We start from the raw sequence: 21,618 nt of genomic DNA on the forward strand, positions 1-21,618 counted from the left end.
TTTCCATATAATACTTTTCACGTTGCGGTATTGGTACTTTATGCGCTGGGCTTTCCAGGAAAAGCATGCATTTGCATATCCTATCAGTCCCTGTTATCAGTGCAGATGTGGTGCAGTGGAGGATTCTGTCAGTTCAGTTGTGTTTCATTAAGTTGAAATTTGGCCGAGCACTGTGCTCCTGAAGCAAGGCAGGACTTGAAAGACGGCCAGACAGCACGACTACACAAATAAGGATCTGGTTGTTTATATACCGCAACAAGAAACTGTTGACACTAAAAAGCCTATCCACTGGGAGGACAGGGAGGCATGGTATTTGGTTTAAGTCATGTTTTAGTCCAGTGTCTTGAGATCACAGCTCACCAAATAAAGGCTTGCTGAAACCTCTGGAGTTCCAGTGAAACGTAACCAATCTCTCCTTATAAATGCGATTCACAGACAAGGCAGTGTGGGTGTTTTTCCCATTCATTTATTTTTGCACTTTTGACTGTTGCCACCAGTGAATATTAGCTAAATATTCTGGGAAAAGGGAAGACAGTGTATTTCCACAGTCGAGTCATTCTATGTGGTTTCCAACAGCTTAATATTCACTAGGCTGCACTAAAATACAGTGCACTGTAATACAGACATTTCAACAAATGATGTTACAAGGTGAGCTCATGTTATAGATGTAAACAAAGTAGTGACATAGCTACCGTGACCTCACCCATTATTTTGCTATTTTGCAGACTCCCATCTCGAAGCCTCGAGATCGAAATTTAGCCTGTTGTCATTTTGGTTTTGTTGGAGCCAGAAGTGACCATATTTGGGCAAGAGGCTGGTGCTGTGGAGCGACAGGTGGACCTGACTGACAAGCTGTGGACACTGTTGGCAGACAGCCCGTCACTCAAAGCAGCCCTGCCTTTTAACTATGCGCAATTAGGCCTAAAACAGAAGATGGCCATGGAGGTCTATGGGGATTGACTGGCTTCTGGAGCCAGCCTCAAGTGGCCATTCAAGGAACTGCAGTTTTAGGCACTTCTGTGTTGGCTTCATTTTTCAACCCTGGAGGCTGCCTCTTGGTCAAAACCTGGTGCCGGCATTTCCCACAATGCATTTCAGCTACTTCAAGTTCAGTTAAAGATTCAGGTGTGTAATTCTTGTGATGACTAACATAGCTTGGAGTCTTCAGCTTACAGCTGAGATGAGGAGCCAGCTACAGCCTGGTAAACTCATTACTTTCTAAATTTCTTTTTCTTTTTTTTTTTTTTTTTTTAAATGTTCAAATTTGTAGTCTTTCAGCCCCGGCCAAAGCTGTCTCAAGTGACAGTAGCTGTCTCAAGTGACTTCACAAGTGGATATTTATCAGACTTCACTCAGCTTCCTCTGGAGTCACCAAAGGCTTTATATATTTTTCCCACATAATGTCGCAGTACTCCCTAAGAGTTCAAATAAGCACAGTTCCCCTTATATCAACAAATCTTTTTTTCTTTTTGTCATAGTTTTGGCTACTGTCTCAAGTGACTTCACACAACTCCCTATGGAGCCACAATCCAACCTGTTCTCATCCCCAGGCCATCATATGTACAGGCTTTGTCATGTCTCTCTGCTTCTCATATACCATTTAACCACCAAAAATGTATGCATTTTTTTTCACGCCGGAAAACCTGCTATAGACTTATTTCCCGTTGCCAAAAAATCAGAACTATGTGCAGGACTCAGATGAGTATAGCTTTCTGTGTTTTTCTCTGGTGTGTTACCTTCGACATCATGGACGGGCCAGAAAACAGGTTAGTAAACAATAGAAAGCAGCATGGAGCCTGTGAAATTGTTACGTTGCTTACTGCTTTTTTGTATCATTACTTGTTCAGTCTCTCTCAAACTTGGTGCGGCCTAAATTTTGAATGTTTAAGCACTGCATGGCTGGAGGTGAATAATAATTTCTGGTGGCCTGTCAATGCAACTACAGGCTGTCAAAATAATGGACTTAGCTACCCTGACGTCACTCATTGGTTTGGCACTCCTGATTTTGAGCCTTGAGTTCAGCATTACCACTTTTGCTATCTTGGTTTTGTCGGAGCCAGAAGCAGTGTTGTGCTAGTTACTGAAAAACAGTAACTAGTTACCGTTACTAGTTACTTCATTAAAAAGTAACTCAGTTAGTAACTCAGTTACTTAAACCAAAAAGTAATGCGTTACTGAGAAAAGTAACTTTTTAGTTACCTCCCCCCTGGACTTAGGACTCTCGTTTTGGCTCGCCATCATGCCATGACCTTGACGCACGCGCACCAGTGTCAACTATACTCTGAGTATGTCCTGGCTGTAGATGACTGAGTGGGGACGCTAGAGGGCGCTAGGTGCTTTTCTTTTTTGCAGTGTAGTTTTTCTAAGCCAAAAAGAAGACAACATTGCTAAGAAGGATCATATTTTGGGGAACTCAGCCCTGCAGCGCAAAACATTTACAAACTGTATTGACTTGTGGCTACATCGCCTAAGCGACAGCGGATGGAGTTTAACCAAGGGACTGTTAGACTACAACTTGACAAAACAATTGAACGGTATAGGAAACATGCAACCGTCTTCTACATTGGAGTCACTCGCTGTCAGGCAGCTAACGTCTTACAACTACGGTACTTGGATACAAATATGGAAAATGAGCTAAAGACAACATTTGAAGAGTTACATGAAGATGTCGAGTCTGTCGCCCACCGCAGATATTGTCTGTCCACAACAAAAGCTTCCTCGGGATAACAATGGATATCACGTCACTGGATATAGGCTAATGATACTGGGACTAAAAATCTACAGAAGCGCTACCGCTTAATGTGCAGCACTGTGGTGAGGCCAGCAGGTCGACAGTGACTTCAGAGATGGCGAGAGCCGTGTTTCATTAAGATGCTCTGGTAAGAATTGCTTATGTACCTCTATCTGACTTGACTATCTTTTATTGTTTTGGGCTAAAATGCTTTAGTGAAAGGGATCTTCAGTTTGTGAAGGAATACTGCATGCTGCACACCGTTTTTAAACCTGGCCAAAATAACGGAGTAACACACCGTTTGGTAACGGTAACTGAGTTACTGTAACGCAGTAGAGTATTACTGCCAAATCTAACGGCATCATGGACGTCAGGACTATTTTCTGAGAGGGGGGACAGGATTTTTGTTGGGAGGGGTGAGGGAAGCACGCACACTTATCAATGATTAAGGATTTGATTTGAAGTTATTTTATAATAACATGCAGTTATAAGAGAACTAGAATGGATGAACACGGCATCTTTATTGTTAAGAAAATGAAACTTTGATAACTAAATCAAGCCATTTAAGGAACATAACATTATTTGTAACCTTGAATGAAAAAAAGAAAAGTCTGCGCTCCTGACTCAGGGCTTTCATGCATTTCCAAAAGTGGACCTTCTCTCAGTTGACCTACTGATGAAGATTTTAAGAAGGGTCGAGACATCGAGGGGGTGTGGCCGCACCCTCCGCACCCCTAGTTCCGACGTTTATGAACGGCATTATTGTAACGCATTACTAATAACGCGTTACTGCCCAACACTGGCCAGAAGTGACCATATTTGGGCGAGAGGCTGGTGCTGTGGAGCGAGGGGTGGATTTCACTGAGAAGCTGAGGACACTTTCAGCAGAGAGCCCGTCACTCAAAGCGGCCTGTGCTTTAAACAGCCTGTAAACATGTTTCAGCTATAAAGTTGGGCATTTTAACATGGAGGTCTATGGGATCAAGTGGCCATTCGAGGAACTGCAGTTTTAGGCACTTCTGTGTTGGCTTCATTTTTCAACCCTGGAGGTTGCTGCTTGGTCAAAAACAGTTGCCTGCATTGCCCACAATGCATTTCAGATGCTTCAGTTGAAGATTCAGGTGTGTTATGCTTGTGACGGCTAACACAGACTGGAGCCTTCAGTCAAACACAGATATGAGGAGCCAGCTACAGCCTGGTAAACTCATTACTTTCTAAATTTCTTTTTCTTTTTTTTTCTTTTTTTTTAATGTTCAAATTTGTAGTCTTTCAGCCCTGGCCAAAGCTGTCTCAAGTGACAGTCACTGCCTCAAGTGACTTCACAAGTGGATATTTATCAGACTTCACGCAGCTTCCTCTGGAATCACCAGAGGCTTTATATATTTTTCCCACATAATGTCGCAGTACTCCCTAAGAACTTCAAAATAAGCACAGTTCCCCTTATATCATCAAATCTTTTTTTTTTCTTTTTGTATTAGTTTTGGCTACTGTCTCAAGTGACTTCACACAATTCCCTCTAGAGCCACAAAAGTGGGAGGTTGTGTGAATCTAACCTGTTCTCATCCCAAGGCCATCATATGTACAGGGTTTTTGTTTTACATGAGAAACCCCGCTAAAAATAGGCTATAGACTAATTTCACATGGCCAGAAAACCAGAGCTGTGCACAAGGCTCTGCAACAGATGAGTATAGCATTCTGTGTTTTTCTCTGGTGTGTTACCTTCGACATCACGGACAGCCAGAAAACAGGTACATAAACAATAGAAAGGAGCATGAGGGCTGTGAAATTGGTACATTGGCATCACTGACTTGTTCAGTCTCTCAAAGTTAAATGGACGTAGCTACTGTGATGTCTGACTGAGAAGCCGTGGTTTTCCCGTTTTTTCCTTTTGGTTTAAAACGAAAAAACAAGAAAATGGAGGCATTTTTCCGTTTTTGTTGTCAGAATTAAAAAATGAAAAATGACAAAACCAAATTCAAATAACAGCCCGATTTTGGTTTTTTGCAGATTCATTTTTTCATTTATTGTTTTGGACAAAAAGTAGAACTGCGGTGACGTCAGAGGCGGAAGTAACTTTAAAATAAAAGACAGGAAGATAAGATTGCCTATAAAACTTATAAATATCCTATAAAACTTTCCCATGTATCTTTGATTTCCACTTACACCTGATGTTTTGCGCATTTTGAAAAGCTGCCTGCCATTGCTGTGAGGAACTTTTTATTCATAAAAATAGAATTCTGTTGGATTATACAGACCTGCAATTCTTCAGGTTATTGATACGGACAATTCAGATTATATGCAGCATATATTTACTTGTATTCTTTTATATTGTTGTATCACATAGGCCTATGCATTGTTGGCAGAGATGGGCAGCATTTTAATTACATGTATTTAAAATGCTTTATCACCTACTATGACAATAGAAATGTCATACAAAAATACATCCTGTGCCTTTTTTCAAAATCTGATTAATCAAATAAAATAATCAATGATTAATCCATTATTTTTTTTAAAATATATAAGTTAGTGGCAGCCCTAACTGTATGCAACACATCTGATTCATATTATTTTAATCTGTTAGTGTTTCTTGCAATGTCCCTCACAAACAAACTAATAAATACATGAATACAAACACCTTAGCTACTATTGAACATTAGAATGTGATGAGGAACCTTTAATGTTCATATGGAGGCAAGTGAAGGAGCTGCTATGTCACGTTCTAATAACCTTTCCTATTTTAATTTAAACTTTTTTATGTCAGCCTCCCAATGAGGTGCAGTTTCCTCATCACTGCCCTTTGCATTGAGGCCCTCCAGACTGGACTGCTATGGACGGAGTGTAGGGTGGTCCTCCTTACTGCTGGGCCTGACCTGTACTGGGATAACATAGTCTTACAACAGTGAGCCTCAACAAATATCCACTTCATGAAAACTGGGATTAAAAAGTACAACTATGTTATCATTTATGACCTGGATGTGATTGCAAGTCCATAAAGCCAAGCAACTGTATTGATGTCTGTGTTGTATTTGTTTAAATAGTCCTATAGAATGATGCTAGCAGCATTGTCACCCTTATGCTCCTCAGTTTGTTTATACTTTGAATATAACTAATCTAATCCAGACTGAATAATATTGAAGTGGCACAGTAATGACAGATTCAAAATGTAGTGTGTACCAGTTAAAGTTAGGCTACTAGTATTATGGCCAGGCTTGTGTTGACCACAACATGCGTAAAGTGGGGACCACAAGCAGTTTGATAACAAATCTTTAACAAATCTTTACTTTTCAATGAACACAAGAAAAAAAAACTCCTGTTTTGTCCTGGCTGGAATTAAAAATGAAACCGTCAGGAGACTCTCGCTGTGCTCAGCGTTGCCGGGGACGTGTCTGCCGGGAGGTTTGGACCGGTGATTCTCAGGAGCAGCACATACTGCGCGGAGGCCCCATCTTCATCCTGCCTGAGCCATGATGACTAGGGATGTGAATCTTTGGGTACCTCACGATTCCATTTTGATTCTTGGGGTCACGATTTGATTCAAAATCGATTCTTGATTCAAAACGATTCCCAGTTCAAAAATTGATTCTTGATTCAGTACATAGGGGGGTTTAATTTCTACTCCAGTCTGCTGTGCACGAAGAGACAGTGTGGAAAATTATGGCATGAAAGCAGAGTAAAGTGTGTACAAAATTATGTCATTTTTAGATTTGAAAAAGTCAAATCAACTGATTGCAATAATCAAACATACAAAGACACAAGGTAACATTTATTCATGCTTAACTTGCATAAATGAAAACTGAATTCTCAGTGACTTCAAGAATAATAGATTCAAGTTATCAAAAAATAAATTAAAAGTGCTGCTTAGGGTTGGGCATCGAGAATTGAATTGAACCTGTTCTAACATTTCAATTTCATCAGAATCATTAAGAAGTTTTAATGTCGATTCCCCACTCGATACACACTTTGTAAACAATTTTCATCTGTGCTTCGTCTTTGGTATGCAGTCCGTCGACCGCCAGTAAAACAAGGAAGAAGCAGCCACGAAAAACAACGAAGAAGCTGCCAAAAAACAGCTCACCTCATTTAGACAATGCAAACATTTTGAACCCACCTCTTAAAAGAATCAGAACAGGAATTGTTAAAATTCAAACGATGCCCGATCCTAGAGCTTTTTTTTTTTTTTAAAAAAATCTATTCTTTGGATTAATGAATCGATTCAGAATCGTTGAAGAAAAGAATCGTGATTTTCATGTGAATCAATTTTTTTTTTTTTTTTTTTTTTAAAAAAGCACTAGGACCGAAGCGGTCCATAGCGGTCCAGTCTGGAGGGCCTCAATGCAAAGGGCAGCGATGAGGAAACTGCACCTCATTGGGAGGTTGACATAAAAAAGTTTAAATTAAAATAGGAAAGGTTATTAGAATGTGACATAGCAGCTCCTTCACTTGCCTCCATATGAACATTAAAGGTTCCTCATCACATTCTAATGTTCAATAGTAGCTAAGGTGTTTGTATTCACGTATTTATTCATGTATTATTTTAAAAAAATAATAGATTAATCATTGATTATTTTATTTGATTAATCAGATTTTGAAAAAAGGCACAGGATGTATTTTTGTATGACATTTCTATTGTCATAGTAGGTGATAAAGCATTTTAAATACATGTAATTAAAATGCTGCCCATCTCTGCCAACAATGCATAGGCCTATGTGATACAACAATATAAAAGAATACAAGTAAATATATGCTGCATATAATATGATTTGAATTGTCCGTATCAATAACCTAAAGAATTGCAGATCTGTATAATCCAACAGAAATTAAGAGAAAACCAGGCTTTCATTGACAGCAAATAAATCCATAGGCCTACTGCCATCTGCTGGTAAAAAGGACAAACATCAGCTTGACACTTCGCTGACACAACGATGCGTTATGGAGAAAACCCGAGCTAACAGTAACAACGCGGCAAACACAATTTATTATATCCTCGATTACTTTATTGCAAACAATTCGGCGAATGAATATTAAAACACAACCTTTGAGGGAATTCCCATACGTCCTTCATAGGAACAATATGCGTGACGATTTCCTTTATTAGTCTCTGAACAGCAGCGTTATGGTTGAACAACAAGTTTTACTGTAGCCATAAAATTTGTGATCATAACATTTTATTTCTATTTTTATGAATAAAAAGTTCCTCACAGCAATGGCAGGCAGCTTTTCAAAATGCGCAAACATCAGGTGTAAGTGGAAATAAAAGATACATGGGAAAGTTTTATAGGATATTTATAAGTTTTATAGACAGTCTTATCTTCCTGTCTTTTATTTTGAAGTTACTTCCGCCTCTGACGTCACCGCCGTTCTACTTTTTGTCCAAAACAATAAATGAAAAAATGAATCTGCAAAAAACCAAAATCGGGCTGTTATTTGAATTTGGTTTAGTCATTTTTCGTTTTTTAATTCTGACAACAAAAACGGAAAAATGGCTCCATTTTCTCGTTTTTTCGTTTTAAACCAAAAAAGACAAAACGGGAAAACCATGGTATTTCCGTTTTTTCGTTTTTGGTTTAAAATGAAAAAACGAACTGCCTGAAGGTACCCTGACCCTTACCACATCTACCACTGGTATGTGCACATACAGTGCTCCTGAGCAATAAGGGGTTATTAGCAGCTCTACAGGTGAACTCACTCTAGATTTAACTTCAAAATATTGTGGTTTGGATTATTAGGCTATAGTGTTAGCTTCTTTACAATCTGCCTGATTTCATGCTGTTGTAGCGATGACATCGTGCTCCCAGATCTCAGCAGTTAACTTGTTGATATTTTTACAATCTAAAAACAGAAATCTATAAGAATGATAATGATATGTAATATACCACTGTTCTGTTTCATAAATAAAATTTCTTAAATTGTCTATATATGATATCTATCTTTCTGCAACCACAGATATGCTGATTATGTTAAAACTTTCTTTACATCTCAATTGACCGGGGGCGGTTCACAAGCCCCCGCCCTCACCTTGTTTGCTGGGAGTTCATTAGCCTATTTTGTTCTAGTTTTGTACTTTGGTGATTGTACATCATTGTTAGCTGTTGTCCAAAGGGCTCTAGTTAAGCTAACGTTAACTTCTGGAACTTAGCTTCATTAATTTATCTGTAATCGCAGAGATAACAAAGGATGGCAAACATAATGCTGAACATTTGAGTGTAAATACTGTAGCACCAAACTAACAGAGAGACACTCTTGGTAAAGATGGCAAAAAGGCTGTTATATTTTTATCATATTCTGAGCCAAAAACCTTAACTTCAGTGGCACTTTATCTTGCTGTTTGCTGTTTGATGGCGACAGCAACGAGATGCGGTTCACAAGCGTACACTGTGACCTGTAAATTTTGGCTTGAAATTTAAGCTTTTCATCAACCTCCTCAACAATAAAATGATGAATATATCCCTCCAATGGGTAGTTTAGGCCCTTTTGGTTATTTTTCAATGACATCTGATCGTTATGTCCCCAAAAATCATCAGTTGCCTCCTGAGAAATGGCGTGTACTGTGACACCTGCCATAGCGCTGGTCACTGAATGTTGATAGTTTGTCCGAGTGAGTAGAGGGGTCGTGTCTTAGCCATAAGTCAATTCTCTTTTTTAATGTTTTGACAACTCAGTAGTTAACATGGTTGGGTGTAGGACCAAGTCCCCCTTAGTTAGGGTTAGGAAATACCTTCAGTTACCACAAACACAGTTAGAAATGCTGTGACGTGTTGTTAAAAAATGCCCGCTTTGATTTTTATTAGTCTTGAACTGTGATCTGGAGCTGTGTGTTGCACTCCTCCTTCCTCCCTCTCCTGATGAGAATCTCAGCTCATGTTCATGTCCATGTATTCTGAACTACGTCGAAAAATCGATGTGGTACATATGACATGTACAGATGGAACACATTAGTGGTTTGCAGACTGAAGAAAAAAACAGAAGAGCATGTCTTTATACACTCACATAGGTGCATGTTTATTCATAAGTCAGCAAAGGATTAAGGCTTTCCATTTATGCCTCTCCAGGTGTTGCATTAAATTGATGATGCAAATAGTTTCACAATTGATACACAGAGGCCGTTTCATGAGCAGTGACGTTTGCTCACACTGTACAGAAATAACAACATGACTAAACTAACATGCTGCTGTGACTTTGAACAGAAAACAAACAGTACAAAGCAACAGACTGTACAAGCATGCAAATAGGCGCAGTGTGTAGGTGGCAACTCTTATGTTAGCTCTCTAGGGTCAAGGAAAGGATACATGAGTTACAGCGTGAGAAACAGAAGGGAGAATACATGGCTATAAATATGTTTGTTTGGTGTTTAACATAGAAACATCACAAGACAATGAGAGTTTAACAGTACAGAAACACACATTCACAGACATACACCCAACACAAACAGCTTACCATAAAGGTGTCATTGTAACGTTTTAAAGCGTTGCTTCTCCACAGAGACACAAAGTCTTTTCCCATCTCTTTTGTACATTACTTCCATTGTCTTAGCTTGTGCCAATTATATCAAACACAGTCTGGTAATGCTGTTAAATCATGTAGCAGTGCTATTATTGTGTTAAGTCTAAAAGCATTTCTAATGAAACAGCATTTAGTGCATCAGTATTAGACTGGCATGTACAGTAAACTGAGTCTCATATCCTAAAATGAAAGATTCACATCTCATCCCTTACAATAAATGACCACACCCTTGACTTCCTCTGGTCTGCTGATGTTAGTAGACACAACAGAGCGTCAACTTTCCTTCTGAAGTGTTGCACGGAGAAGACATAGGTTCATGGCACTGTTTAGAAAGGCCTAATACACTCAGGAATAAGAGGTCGAGTTTAAGTGCAAGTACATCAGTTCTCACTTCCATCTTGTCAAACACAGATGCTTGGTCAGCGGCCTGTCATGTCAATATATGATGTGACAAGTAACCCTCCTGCGTCAATTTTGGACTCTCAGGGATGTTGATTTATGCTTGTTACATGCATCGTCTCTTTTCACAGTAAATGTGAAATTTCTGCTCTGCTCATTAAATGCATATGGTCTTTTTCGTAATAAACTTACAAAGCAGGTAAAAAAAAATGTTTTGGGGTTTACACAGGACTCCTGTGTAAAAGTCTGGAGTATGCTTGACCCGTCCTCTACTCCCTTCCATCAAATGACTTTGTTGCTATTTGTACTGCGGTAGTTACCCGGAGTGTCAACAAATGCTGCTGCCTGGGACGTCTCATACCACTGCTTAAGTGTGCCTTTGTGTGTCAGTGTCTAACTCCAGTGGGCCACTGACCAAGCGTCCGTATTTGATGAAATAGGAGTGAGAACATCACAGAGTACAATAAAAATAGGCCGGGAACAGATCAAACAAAGTGTAGATGGCAAACACCAGAACACCACCCTCACTCCTCTTAGCTAAAGCCCAGAGTTATAATTCACTCGCAGCAAACAATCAGGAGGGAGTTCAAACAATGTTTTTCTTACGTGGGCGACACGGTGGTGCAGTGGTTAGCATTGTTGTCTCACAGTAGGAGGATTCCTGGGTCGAACCCGGGGTGGGGGGTTCAATCCCAGGGGAGTTTGCATGTTCTCCCCGTGTCAGCGTGGGTTTTCTCCTGGTTCGCTGGCTTCCTCCCACAGTCCAAACACATCCATGACTCTAAACTTCCCGTCGGTGTGAATGAGAGCTTGAATGGTTGGTTGTCTCTATTTGTCAGCCCTGTGATAGTCTGGCGACCTGTCCAGGCTGTATCCCGCCTCTTGCCCATGTCAGCTGGAATAGGCTCCAGCACCCCCGCGACCCCTAACAGGATAAGCGGTTATGGAAAATGAATGAATGAATGAATTTCTGGGAAAGTAACTAACTATTTTATCATGCAAAACTGTTAAAAAAAAACCCTTGCTAGATTTGCTCACTTTTAACACTTCTCGTCAGGTTTGAGCGTGTGTAGGAGGTTGACCTGTCAAAGCTCCATCTCTGGAAGAGTTCCCTAACTTTTTTCTGGAAGTTTTTTCCTACAATGACGTAGAGAATGGGGTTGAGAACACTGTTGAAGAAGGCAAAGTACATGAAGACATGGCTGCAGGTGTTTACGATGGCGAGGACGTCACATGTCAGTAGGTTAAGTATTATTAGTGCGTTTGGTATCTTAATCAGATGGAATGGCACCCAACAGATCATAAATGCCAGGAGGACTGCCAGCACCAGAGTAGTGGCCTTCTGTTCTGTCTGCCCGGTGTTTATCGCATCAATTGACCGGTTCTGCAGGGCTTTAATAATCTTGAAAGTGCAGTACGAAATAATTGAAACAGGGATGATGAAGCCAAACATCATCAGCATCCCATCAAACGTAAGCCGTACTTGGGCATTTGGGTAATTAAGATAGCATGTAGTAGAATTTATGTGATGGAAATATTTTACGTCCCTGTAGACAAGTGTGGGGACACCCAGGAGCAGGCCAAAACCCCACACCAACATACAGGCCAGTTTGGCACATTTTGGCCTACGCATTCGTTCATGGGACAGCGGGTGCACCAGTGCTAATAAACGATCTATGCTAATCAGAACAAGGAAGTAGATGCTGCAGTAAGCGTTCATGTTGATGGAAAGGGTGACCAGTGTACACAGGGGAGTAGGAAATGGCCAGTTGAATTTTTTGGCTGCGTACACAGCCCAGAAGGGTAAACAAGTCATCAGGACAAGGTCAGCAATGGCCATGTTGCTCAAGTAGATCTCAGCCACGGTGCAGGCCTTCTTGTGGAAGCAGAAAACCACCAGGACAAACGCATTCAACACCATTCCCAGCACACTGACGAGCAGGATGTACACTGGCAGCACAGTGTAGTGCCATTCCGCGGATTCCGCGCCAGGACAACGAGAGTCATGCGTGCTGTTTAGATCTCCAGATAAAGCCACAGTGGTGAAGTTAGCAGGGATGCTGTGGAGGAGGAAGGCAAACAAGACAGCAGATTAAAACAAAGACAATTTGAAGGTAACTTTGACATTTTCTTTTCATAATGTGAAATACAGAGAGACACTAAGTTAATGCTGTCAACTGTTAAAGCTACAGTTGGTAACTTTTAAAGGAGCTATATGTAAGAAATCTAAAGCAAACAGTCGTAAAATCCTCCTAATATGTCACAGAGACTAAGGAATAATGTTCATATAACATACTGATCTCACCGACAGCAATAGTACAGCCAGAATATTTACATGTAAAAAATTTTTTGGGGTCCACAAATCACGTTTATGTTTTGAATTTGTGTTTTGGCCTGTTGCGCCACCCACCGCCGTCTACCAGTCACGCAGTCAGTAGAGTCTCAGCATCAGTTACAGTTACGACTGAGCTACAGCAGCACGGCAAGCAGCATTAGCAGTGTCCCAGTATATAGCATGAGCAGCCTGCTTCTCCTCAGCTGTATCCCGGCAGCAGCGTTAGCAGCAGAGAAGCCGGACTTGCTCGAATGGTCTGCTGGAAAACCGAAGATCAAGGAAGCGGTGACGCAGCCCTGCCACGGCAGCATCCCACGGGCAACCAAATCAGTCTCCAGCGTGCTGCTGTCCAGCAACCTCGAATCTGTAGGGGAAGGGGGGCGGACAAGACTCGTGGCAGTATTTTGAATTTGAGTGCAGTAACCGTTTTGGCCACATTCTTAAATACAGCACCTTTAACTGAAAATAGCTGTCACTATATTCTGAAAGAAGTACATTAAACAGTCAAATATGACTGAATATTCTGTTACTGTTCTTAAATCTCAACTCGTGTTTTCAGAAACATTTTAGTGCACTGTTTAGCTGTGAAATGAGAAAGCTGGTCCAGCTATTGGGCGGTGCTTGGGATTTTGTTTAATTGTATCGGACAGCATCTTGATTAATATTTGATCAGCGCTGCCTGACATGATTGACAGCTTCATTAGAGACGTGCTGGCTCTGATTGGCTGTTTTTTTTTTTTTGTTCAGGTGCGGTAAGGCCATTAGAAGTGCATGCTGCATGTCAATAGAGTTGGCAGAGGAATATGATTATCTGCCTCATTTAGTGCTGTGTATAGGAACAGTTTCAGGATATATAAAGTTTATTTTTGAAAAGTTATCAGCTACAGCTTTATATATTGAATACTGAGTGACATTGGATGTTTAAAACAGTTCCCAGAGAAATTGATTGTGCATAAAAAAGGGTGGGAGCATTTAAACCCAATATGAGGCAGATTTACAGTAATCTTTCTGGCACACCACTGTGATAACTCCTCAAATAAGACAGCTACAGTCAGGTTTGATGAGTTACTATAAAACAAAGTATAGCTGAGACGTTAGCGTGGTGTTTTATAGATGATTGTCTTCAGTTTTATGTTTTTCTTTTAAATAATAAAGACCAATAGATCTAACTTTTAAAATAAAGCTTAAGGTTATGTTAGCTATATTTTGTAATCAAAGTAATCCTATTTTTGCAGAATACAATTTCATATTTGTGTAAGCCCAAGCAAGAGGATCATCAAATAATAAATTATTCTGTTTTAAGTGCCTTATGACATGTGAAGTGCTTACAAATCCTTTTCAAACATTTGTCAAGGATTAATAAATAATTTCTCTGATAATGGCCTGTTTTGTGAGCCAGCACCACTCTTGACAAAATGATGTGAAGACCGGGAAAATAAACCATGCAGAGGGTGGGGTGTTTGCTGACATGAGACACTGAGACTGCCATTGTGCCATGAATAATTGAAATTAGTATGATCGTTTTTTTTATAAGATTCACACTACGTCAGGGGCTGAACATGCCAAAAAAAATCATGTTTTAAAAAAAAAATCATGTTCATATATAGATATAAATATAAAGATATAGATACATCCTTGACAATGAGCAATGAAAGATGACACCCACTGTGCTTTCCTGATAGTTTTGTGGGTAAAGCTGCTGAACCAGCAACATTCATGGCAGTGTTTCCTGCACTCATCTGTTCAGGTTCCCCTTTTTGAATGGATAAACTACTGTAGTGAAAGTACCCTAAACCATAAACATGCAGGTTGGAATATTTTTGACAACATTTACATATGACGAGCTGCATCCATGACAGTGCATGTCATTAAATGTAATACGTGTACAGCAAAACACACTCACAAAAACCCTGTTTCTATAGTGTTATTTTAACACAGTAAAAGCAGTCGTAGGAAAGACTCTCCATTTGTCTTTCTTTTGCCCCAACTTGTGTGCATATACTACAGTTGAAGTTTTCCTTGTGTATTATTATCAGAGGTGGAAGTGCTCAGATTTTGTATTTAAGTAAAAATAACAATAACACAGTGTATAAATGCTGTTACAAGCAAAACTCATGCATTCAATTTTTTACTTAAAAACATACTATAAAAGCACTGGCATCAAAATATACGCAAAGAACCAAAAGTAAAGCAATCATTGTGCAGAATGGCCAGTTTCAGAAGACATATATATTATTTTTAGATTCTATTTTTTAATGTATTAATGTACATTAATGATGAAGCTGGTAAATGTGAGACAAATCTCGACTATGTTATGTACAGTTAAAATGTATATAAATGTATGTATTTGCTGTGTAGCTTATTAGGTTTTATCTATATTTTTTATATATATAGTATTGTGGTATTATTAATATGTATTTGCTAAGTAACTAAAGTTAACAAGTAGTCAAGTAAAGTGTCTCAAAATTGAACCTAAGCACTTGAGTAAATGAGTTGCTTTCCATCACTGATTACTTTTTTTGGCACATAATAAATGCTTTCAATTTTAATGCATCAAAAATGTTCTTTAACCCTTTATGTATTGCTGTATCAGCACAGTACAAACAGTTTTGAATACTGGTTATTCCAATCTCACTGACTAACATCACACTGGAGCTGAAATTCACCAAAATCCAACACTTGACGTGTTGAGACAAGACATGTCAGAACAACAAAAGCACTTCATATAAACAGGCTGTGTCTGTGTCATGTTACATTTAACCCTATTTTAGTTTGAGATCAGTTTTATTTGTAAAGGTAAGTACATTTTTAAGTGTCTGTAAACTGTCATTCACAGACAGTGTTAGAAAGCACAAATTGACACTGAACATTGTTCATTGTTCAGCTGTTGACAGTTAATATCCTGACTACAATGAATGATTGGTAAAACACATGCATGCATACCTTGTAGGCAGAAGAGCCATTCTTCCTGAAGAAGTCCAGATGTGAAATTCAGAGACAATACACTGCTCCAGTATGTTCCTCTACTGTGCTCTGTGCCTCTGTGCCTCTGTGCCTCACTCCCTTAAAGGAGAGAGGAAACTGATTTTATATGATGTCAGACAAAATCTCACGTGGTATGACCCCTCCTTCTTTACTCTGCCCCTCTTCTGTTTTTTCTCCCCCCATGCTCCAGTAGCATTGGACACACAGCCTGTCACGTTTTTAAGTGGAACTTCAAGATGTTTATTTTCAGCATAATTTCAGGACAAGATTGTCGACTGACAGACTTGACCTGAAGGTGAAAGTTTCTAAACAAAGTTCTGGGTCATCATATTTAGCATTTCTCTGTAAAAACACATTTTTTTTATGAGAAGGCGCTATTCAAAATTCAGTAACTATTCCCAGTAAATATGTACAAACAAGCTGTGGGAACAGGGAACAGGCTACGTGTTTAAGTGAATGAACTCATCAAGAGTGGATGGACTGTTTATATAATGTGAACCTGCAGCCTTCACTGTACAGTGTGTTCTATTTGTTACAGGAAATAGTCCTCAGCAGTGTATGAGGATTTCCTTTGTTGCATTAAACATCGCTATTGTCAGCGCTTGCACATTTGGCACCCTTGGTAAGCTTCCCTTTGACACCCCTGTCCATTATCTGTAGGGGCGCCACAAATGGGAGAAGAAAAAAAAAATCTAAATGTTAATCATCTACTATTTTTTATGAATACTATACTAGTCCATACCCATTAGTAGCTTTGTCACCTTCTACCTATGCCAATCCTCAATGCCTATGTGCAGTTTCACATAGATTGACCACGTCAGTGAGTAGAAAAACGTGGGACAGACAGAATGACTGACTGACAGAATGACTGACTGACAGTTTCTGTGATTATGTACAGCACACCATGACTTAGTCATACCAAAAATTACAAACAAAAAAAAAAAAACATTGGGCCACAGGGGGAGCCAAAGTGATTGGTCACATTTTAGCCATTTTTAAGCATTTTTCTGTTGTTATAGCGCCACCCAGTTGCCAATTAGAGTTAAATTTCTACAGTCATCTTGAGGCGTCCTGTTCTACATATCTACCAAGTTTAGTAAAAATCGATTTGGCTCCCCCACATTGTAACTCACAGTTAGGCCTAGATAAGAAATTAGCTCTCTAGCGCCCCCATTTTGTTTGATGGGGTCAATAATGGAGGGGTCCCCTCAGATTATGTGTGGTCATATGCCTACAAAGTTGCGTGGTGATCGGTGAAACCCTTGAGATGTTCTACACCTTTATGTGATGAGCCACGCCCTCCGCAATATTCATTGCCTTATAGAAGCTCAGTTTTAGTAAGTTTTCCAACTTTTGCCAAGAGGGAACTTTAGATATTGGTCCCTAGATTATGTTCACCCAGTTTCATGCAGATCGGTCAAACTTCCTATGAAGAGATCGATTTTAAATGTTTCTCAAAAAATTCAAAATGGCGGAAAATCTATATAACCAGAAGTTATGGGTTCTTGAGGCAAATTTGTTCCTCATGAGGAGACACATCTCTGTACAAAGTTTCATGTCTCTACGACATGCCCATTCAAAGTTTGCAATTTCAATCGGTTGCTATAGCGCCCTCCTTTGGCCAACTGATGTAATATTGCTTCATTTGCATCCTCCCATGACCCTCTACCACTGTGCCAAATTTCATATGGATTGATCAAGTCAGTGAGGAGAAAAACGTGGAACAGACACACAGACAGACATACCCACAGACAGAGTTTTCGTCATATAGTAAGATTATATAGGGCCCTAACAACATAACTACATAGTAAAGCCTCTTGAGGCCTTTTTTCCTGCCGCCCAGTGGCCTCGCTCCCCAGCTCATTACACTTTACCTGTGGCCTGTACCAGGAAGCAGGATTTGGAGTTAGCGAGGTGACTTCAGGGTTAACTCTGGGTTTTCAGTACTACGAAGATGATTCTCTTTTTACTGGGATAAATCACCATGGCAACTTATGCTGAATAGCTAACCTGCTCCGGAGCAGGTTAACTTCAGAGTATCGGATCACAGCCTGTCAACACCCTGACCTCTGACCAATCAGATCACTGAAGAAAAAAGTATCCACAGACAAAAGTTCAGAGTCTCTAGTAAAAAAAGAGGAGCCTATGTATTATTTTAGGTCAGAATATTTCATTGTTCCAGGGCTCTATTTCCACTGTTTTTTTTAGACAGAGCTTCTAACAAACACAGAGAAACATTAAACACATGATTTTAGCTGGATTTTAACTTCTGCAAAGCTTAATTTAGTCCACATTTTACACTCTACACTGCAGCTCAAAATAACGAGACATCCGTGTCATGAGGACTAGCAAAAAAGATGATAATTTATGAATAATCCACACACTGTTAAATGGCTCCCGTAACCATAAATGCAACATCTGGGTCAGATGAATCTCATCAGTCATTTACTAGGCTACCTTTCCACCCTTTACTTTGGTAGCAGAAACAGTCTGGCAACACTTAAGTGTTTTATATGACATATTCAGAGTAGTTTTGTCATCATCCAACTTAATAGCAAAAAATATGCTGTACTAATGTCACATACAGTATAGCCTACATCCACACCAATGACATTCTACTGTCTTGTAGTTGCAGATAGTTTCGGTACCATTTCATGTCATATGAAGCAGCCTACCTCATTCATTAATTAACACCCACCCCCTCTTCCACATGAGCGCGCTGGTGGCTGGATAGGAAAGCCCATTGTTGACTGAACTTGTTGATAACCAGCTTCGTCATAACGGTTATCCAGACAGCCAGTGTTAGGGTTATCAAGCCAGATAATAAAAAGATAACCCAAGTAAGTTGAACTGGCTTCGTTGTACAGGCCTCTGCTCTCTGGGGGAGATGAGTGACTTATCCGACGTCATGTGAACCCTGAAACGTGCTGTATTGTTATCATTACCAAATGTGGTAGGGCTGCCACTTCCACTGTTATCATTACCAAATGTGGTAGGGCTGCCACTTCCACTGTTATCATTATTAGATTTTTTTTATAGTTATTACAAACAAGAACAAAAGCTAATGTGAAAATGACAAAAATAAACAACTCAGCTAACAAACAATAATAGAATACACTACATGCAAATTTCTTATTCTTCCTGTTCTCCGTACTGTGGCCCAGAGTGGTTTTGCCTTTTAATTTTCTCTTACTGTTATGCTGTGCTCACACTTAAGCCGTGTTTCCATCAAACACTTTTAGTAAAGTACCTTTGTAACCAAAAGTAACCCATCAGACATGGTACCTAGACATTAGGTCCGCTTAGCATTTTCACTGCAAACAGAACTCTTAAATGTGGGCAGAGTTGTTTACACTTGCTGCTTCGTCAAACACCTGCTTTATTTCTTTATCACCAGCAAGAGTGACCATCTGCTACTGACCAATCAACGGACTGCAGTATTCACAGCATCACCTTTTGGCACCAGATCTGTGTGCTAGGTACCCCAACAGAGGGGGGACCAAAAATGGGGATGGTATGGAACAGTTCCATTGGTACCATCCACAACTTTTCACAGTGGAAATGGAAAAAAAGCGTACTGAACTGAACTGAACTGAACTGAACTGTACAGCTCGGTTGAAACAACGCTTAAGTGCGCCAACAAACCAGCGTGACCAGCTACATTATCACAGCTGTTAAAGTGTTGCCCAGCAGCTTGTTAATGTAGTTACGTCTTCACAAGCTTGTGTGTGTCAGCTACTTGCCAAAAAGCACCTTGACAGAATGTCATCTAAAAAACAAACAAAAAAGCAAACACAGCAAAAACAACCCTTCAGTGTTCTTTAACGTGTGAGCCAAAGTTTAACATCACATTTCATCACCCCATTGCATGTGCGCTGCAATACACAGTTAGCTTAGCATAACCCAACTAAACAAAATAACACAGCACCACACCTAGAATCAAAAACATGTGAATGTTTCATGCTTCAGCGTGTCCCTGGAGTGCTGAAAAAAGTTGAGGGTGGCTCAGCTTTTGATTGTAGCGTGTCACACCGGTCTGCAGGTTCTGGGCATCAGTTTGAAGCTTCATGTCACCTGCTTCTACTGAGAACGACTGCTGTGTTGTTCATAGTGTGAACACAGCATAATGCTCCACATACACTGTGCTAACACTACCCTATGGCTATCCGGTCACTGTACAAACAGCCAGTGTGCAGTTTATGACAGTCTAACATTTCATGGAGCACATCTGCAGAAAATACATTTACAACCCCTGATTCTCAGCTGTTCTGTTTAGTTGTGCAATCTTATTTAATCGGGGCAGATTATCGTCTTAACTCCTGTTAGTCACAGTAAATATTATCACAACTTGGCACACAGACATTAAACCATGACATACCTAAGCTACTTGAACTACCACAGCTGTTAAATGCAAGTGAGGAGGGCTGCATTAAAACAACTGTCCTATAAATTTCTTATCTGTCTTCACATATTATATTTAAAAGACGCTGCGTCTCTTACCTGGGATCTCAGTGTGTCTCAACAAGAGGTGAAGGTACAGACCTCTCTCATACCCTTATTTCACCTTGGAACCTCCCACTGATACAACACTTTCTTATGTATCATTCCATAATCCACTAGATCTCCTGGGTCTTAAAGTCCTACCCATTACATGCAGAACGTATTATTACTGGTATCATGTTTTAAGCTTTCTTCAGTATCAGAGTTATATAATCATAGTTGTCTGTACATATATTGCTGACAGCATGTGCTAATAGCCTAAAGGCATTTTTGCAGGTACAAATTTCCATACTTTAAACAAATAAAGGCTTAAAACTGGTTCTTCTTCTGGTCTACTTTTTTTTTTTTTTTTTTTAAGTTTTACCTTTTTCTTTTGTCATACTGGCACCCTAACAAGCCTGTGTGTTTGTGTCAGATTTCATTTAAGTTTTACATCGAGCTCTTTATAGAGGACCATTGTTTGCACACATCCATTTCCCTATCTGCCTCCTCCTTCTCGTAAATCTGACTGTGCTGCACGGGGGCAAAAGCCAGACAGGAATGGTGAGGTGTGGCATTTGGCAAAATCCAGTTGCAGTTACTCTTGTCTCGCTGACAAAACAAATGCACACATTCACACAAATGAGACAACTGTCATCATTCATGGAAATCTCACTGCATTATCCTGAGCGGAGGAAAAGACAGGATTATTATTATTTTTTGCCTGAACAGAACACGTGCAGCACAAAACAAAGACCCTCCCTCTGCAAAATACACTTGACTCCTCTCTAAGACTCTGGAATGAGAGGCGTAGCAAGCGAGGGAAATGGGATGTTCAAAGCCATGCGTGGACAAAAACTAGATTAACCAGGCACGAATAAAGCTGCACAGTAATTAGCTGTGATTGCTATTAGATTGGGATAAATAGGCCTTTGGTAGATGGAGGTTAAGTTGAAATGTGCAACAACAGACCAAGTGGCTGAAGAATCAAAACGAATACCATATGATTTACAAAACTTTGTAAGACATTTTAATGATACAGTTGGAATGGCAGCATACGTTAGCATACTAAAGCTAGCATGCTAATTTCTCAAAGTATAGCTAAAGCTTACAAAAATTGGTTTATTACTTTTGTAAGTAACCAGTTATTCATTCATTCACTCATTTTCCATAACCACTTATCCTGTTG

General features: G+C 39.8%; 1 protein-coding gene across 2 annotated transcripts; it reads right to left on the reverse strand.

Annotated features, from left to right (window-relative positions):
- Positions 1 to 9,701: 9,701 nt before the first annotated feature.
- Positions 9,702 to 20,490, reverse strand: LOC125901087 (B2 bradykinin receptor-like). Of its 2 annotated transcripts, none has more exons than XM_049596469.1 (4): positions 20,451 to 20,490; positions 15,909 to 16,028; positions 11,669 to 12,690; positions 9,702 to 11,555 (listed from the first exon to the last, which is right to left on the reverse strand). In XM_049596469.1, the coding sequence occupies exons 2-4, from the start codon at positions 15,926 to 15,928 to the stop codon at positions 11,317 to 11,319; spliced, it is 1,281 nt and encodes a 426-aa protein (XP_049452426.1). In that variant the 5' UTR covers positions 15,929 to 16,028; positions 20,451 to 20,490; the 3' UTR covers positions 9,702 to 11,316. The 2 variants fall into 2 exon arrangements, 1 of the variants encoding a protein (XP_049452426.1); XR_007450933.1 differs by lacking the exon at positions 9,702 to 11,555 and adding an exon at positions 13,041 to 13,329 and having other exon boundaries at positions 12,550 to 12,690; positions 20,451 to 20,467.
- Between the last annotated feature and the right edge of the window lie 1,128 nt (positions 20,491 to 21,618).

Source organism: Epinephelus fuscoguttatus, linkage group LG14 (assembly GCF_011397635.1).
Source record: "Epinephelus fuscoguttatus linkage group LG14, E.fuscoguttatus.final_Chr_v1".
Taxonomy (NCBI): domain Eukaryota; kingdom Metazoa; phylum Chordata; class Actinopteri; order Perciformes; family Serranidae; genus Epinephelus; species Epinephelus fuscoguttatus.

What these genes read in the sequence shown, in the direction of transcription:
- LOC125901087 (XM_049596469.1), bottom strand. Translation starts at nt 15,928, where the DNA reads ATGGCTCTTCTGCCTACAAG. An exon ending in ATGGCTCTTCTGCCTACAAG is followed by an intron (nt 12,691 to 15,908) that starts GTATGCATGCAT and finishes CCTCCTCCACAG; the next exon opens with CATCCCTGCTAACTTCACCA. An exon ending in CCTGACGAGAAGTGTTAAAA is followed by an intron (nt 11,556 to 11,668) that starts GTGAGCAAATCT and finishes TTATCCTGTTAG; the next exon opens with GGGTCGCGGGGGTGCTGGAG.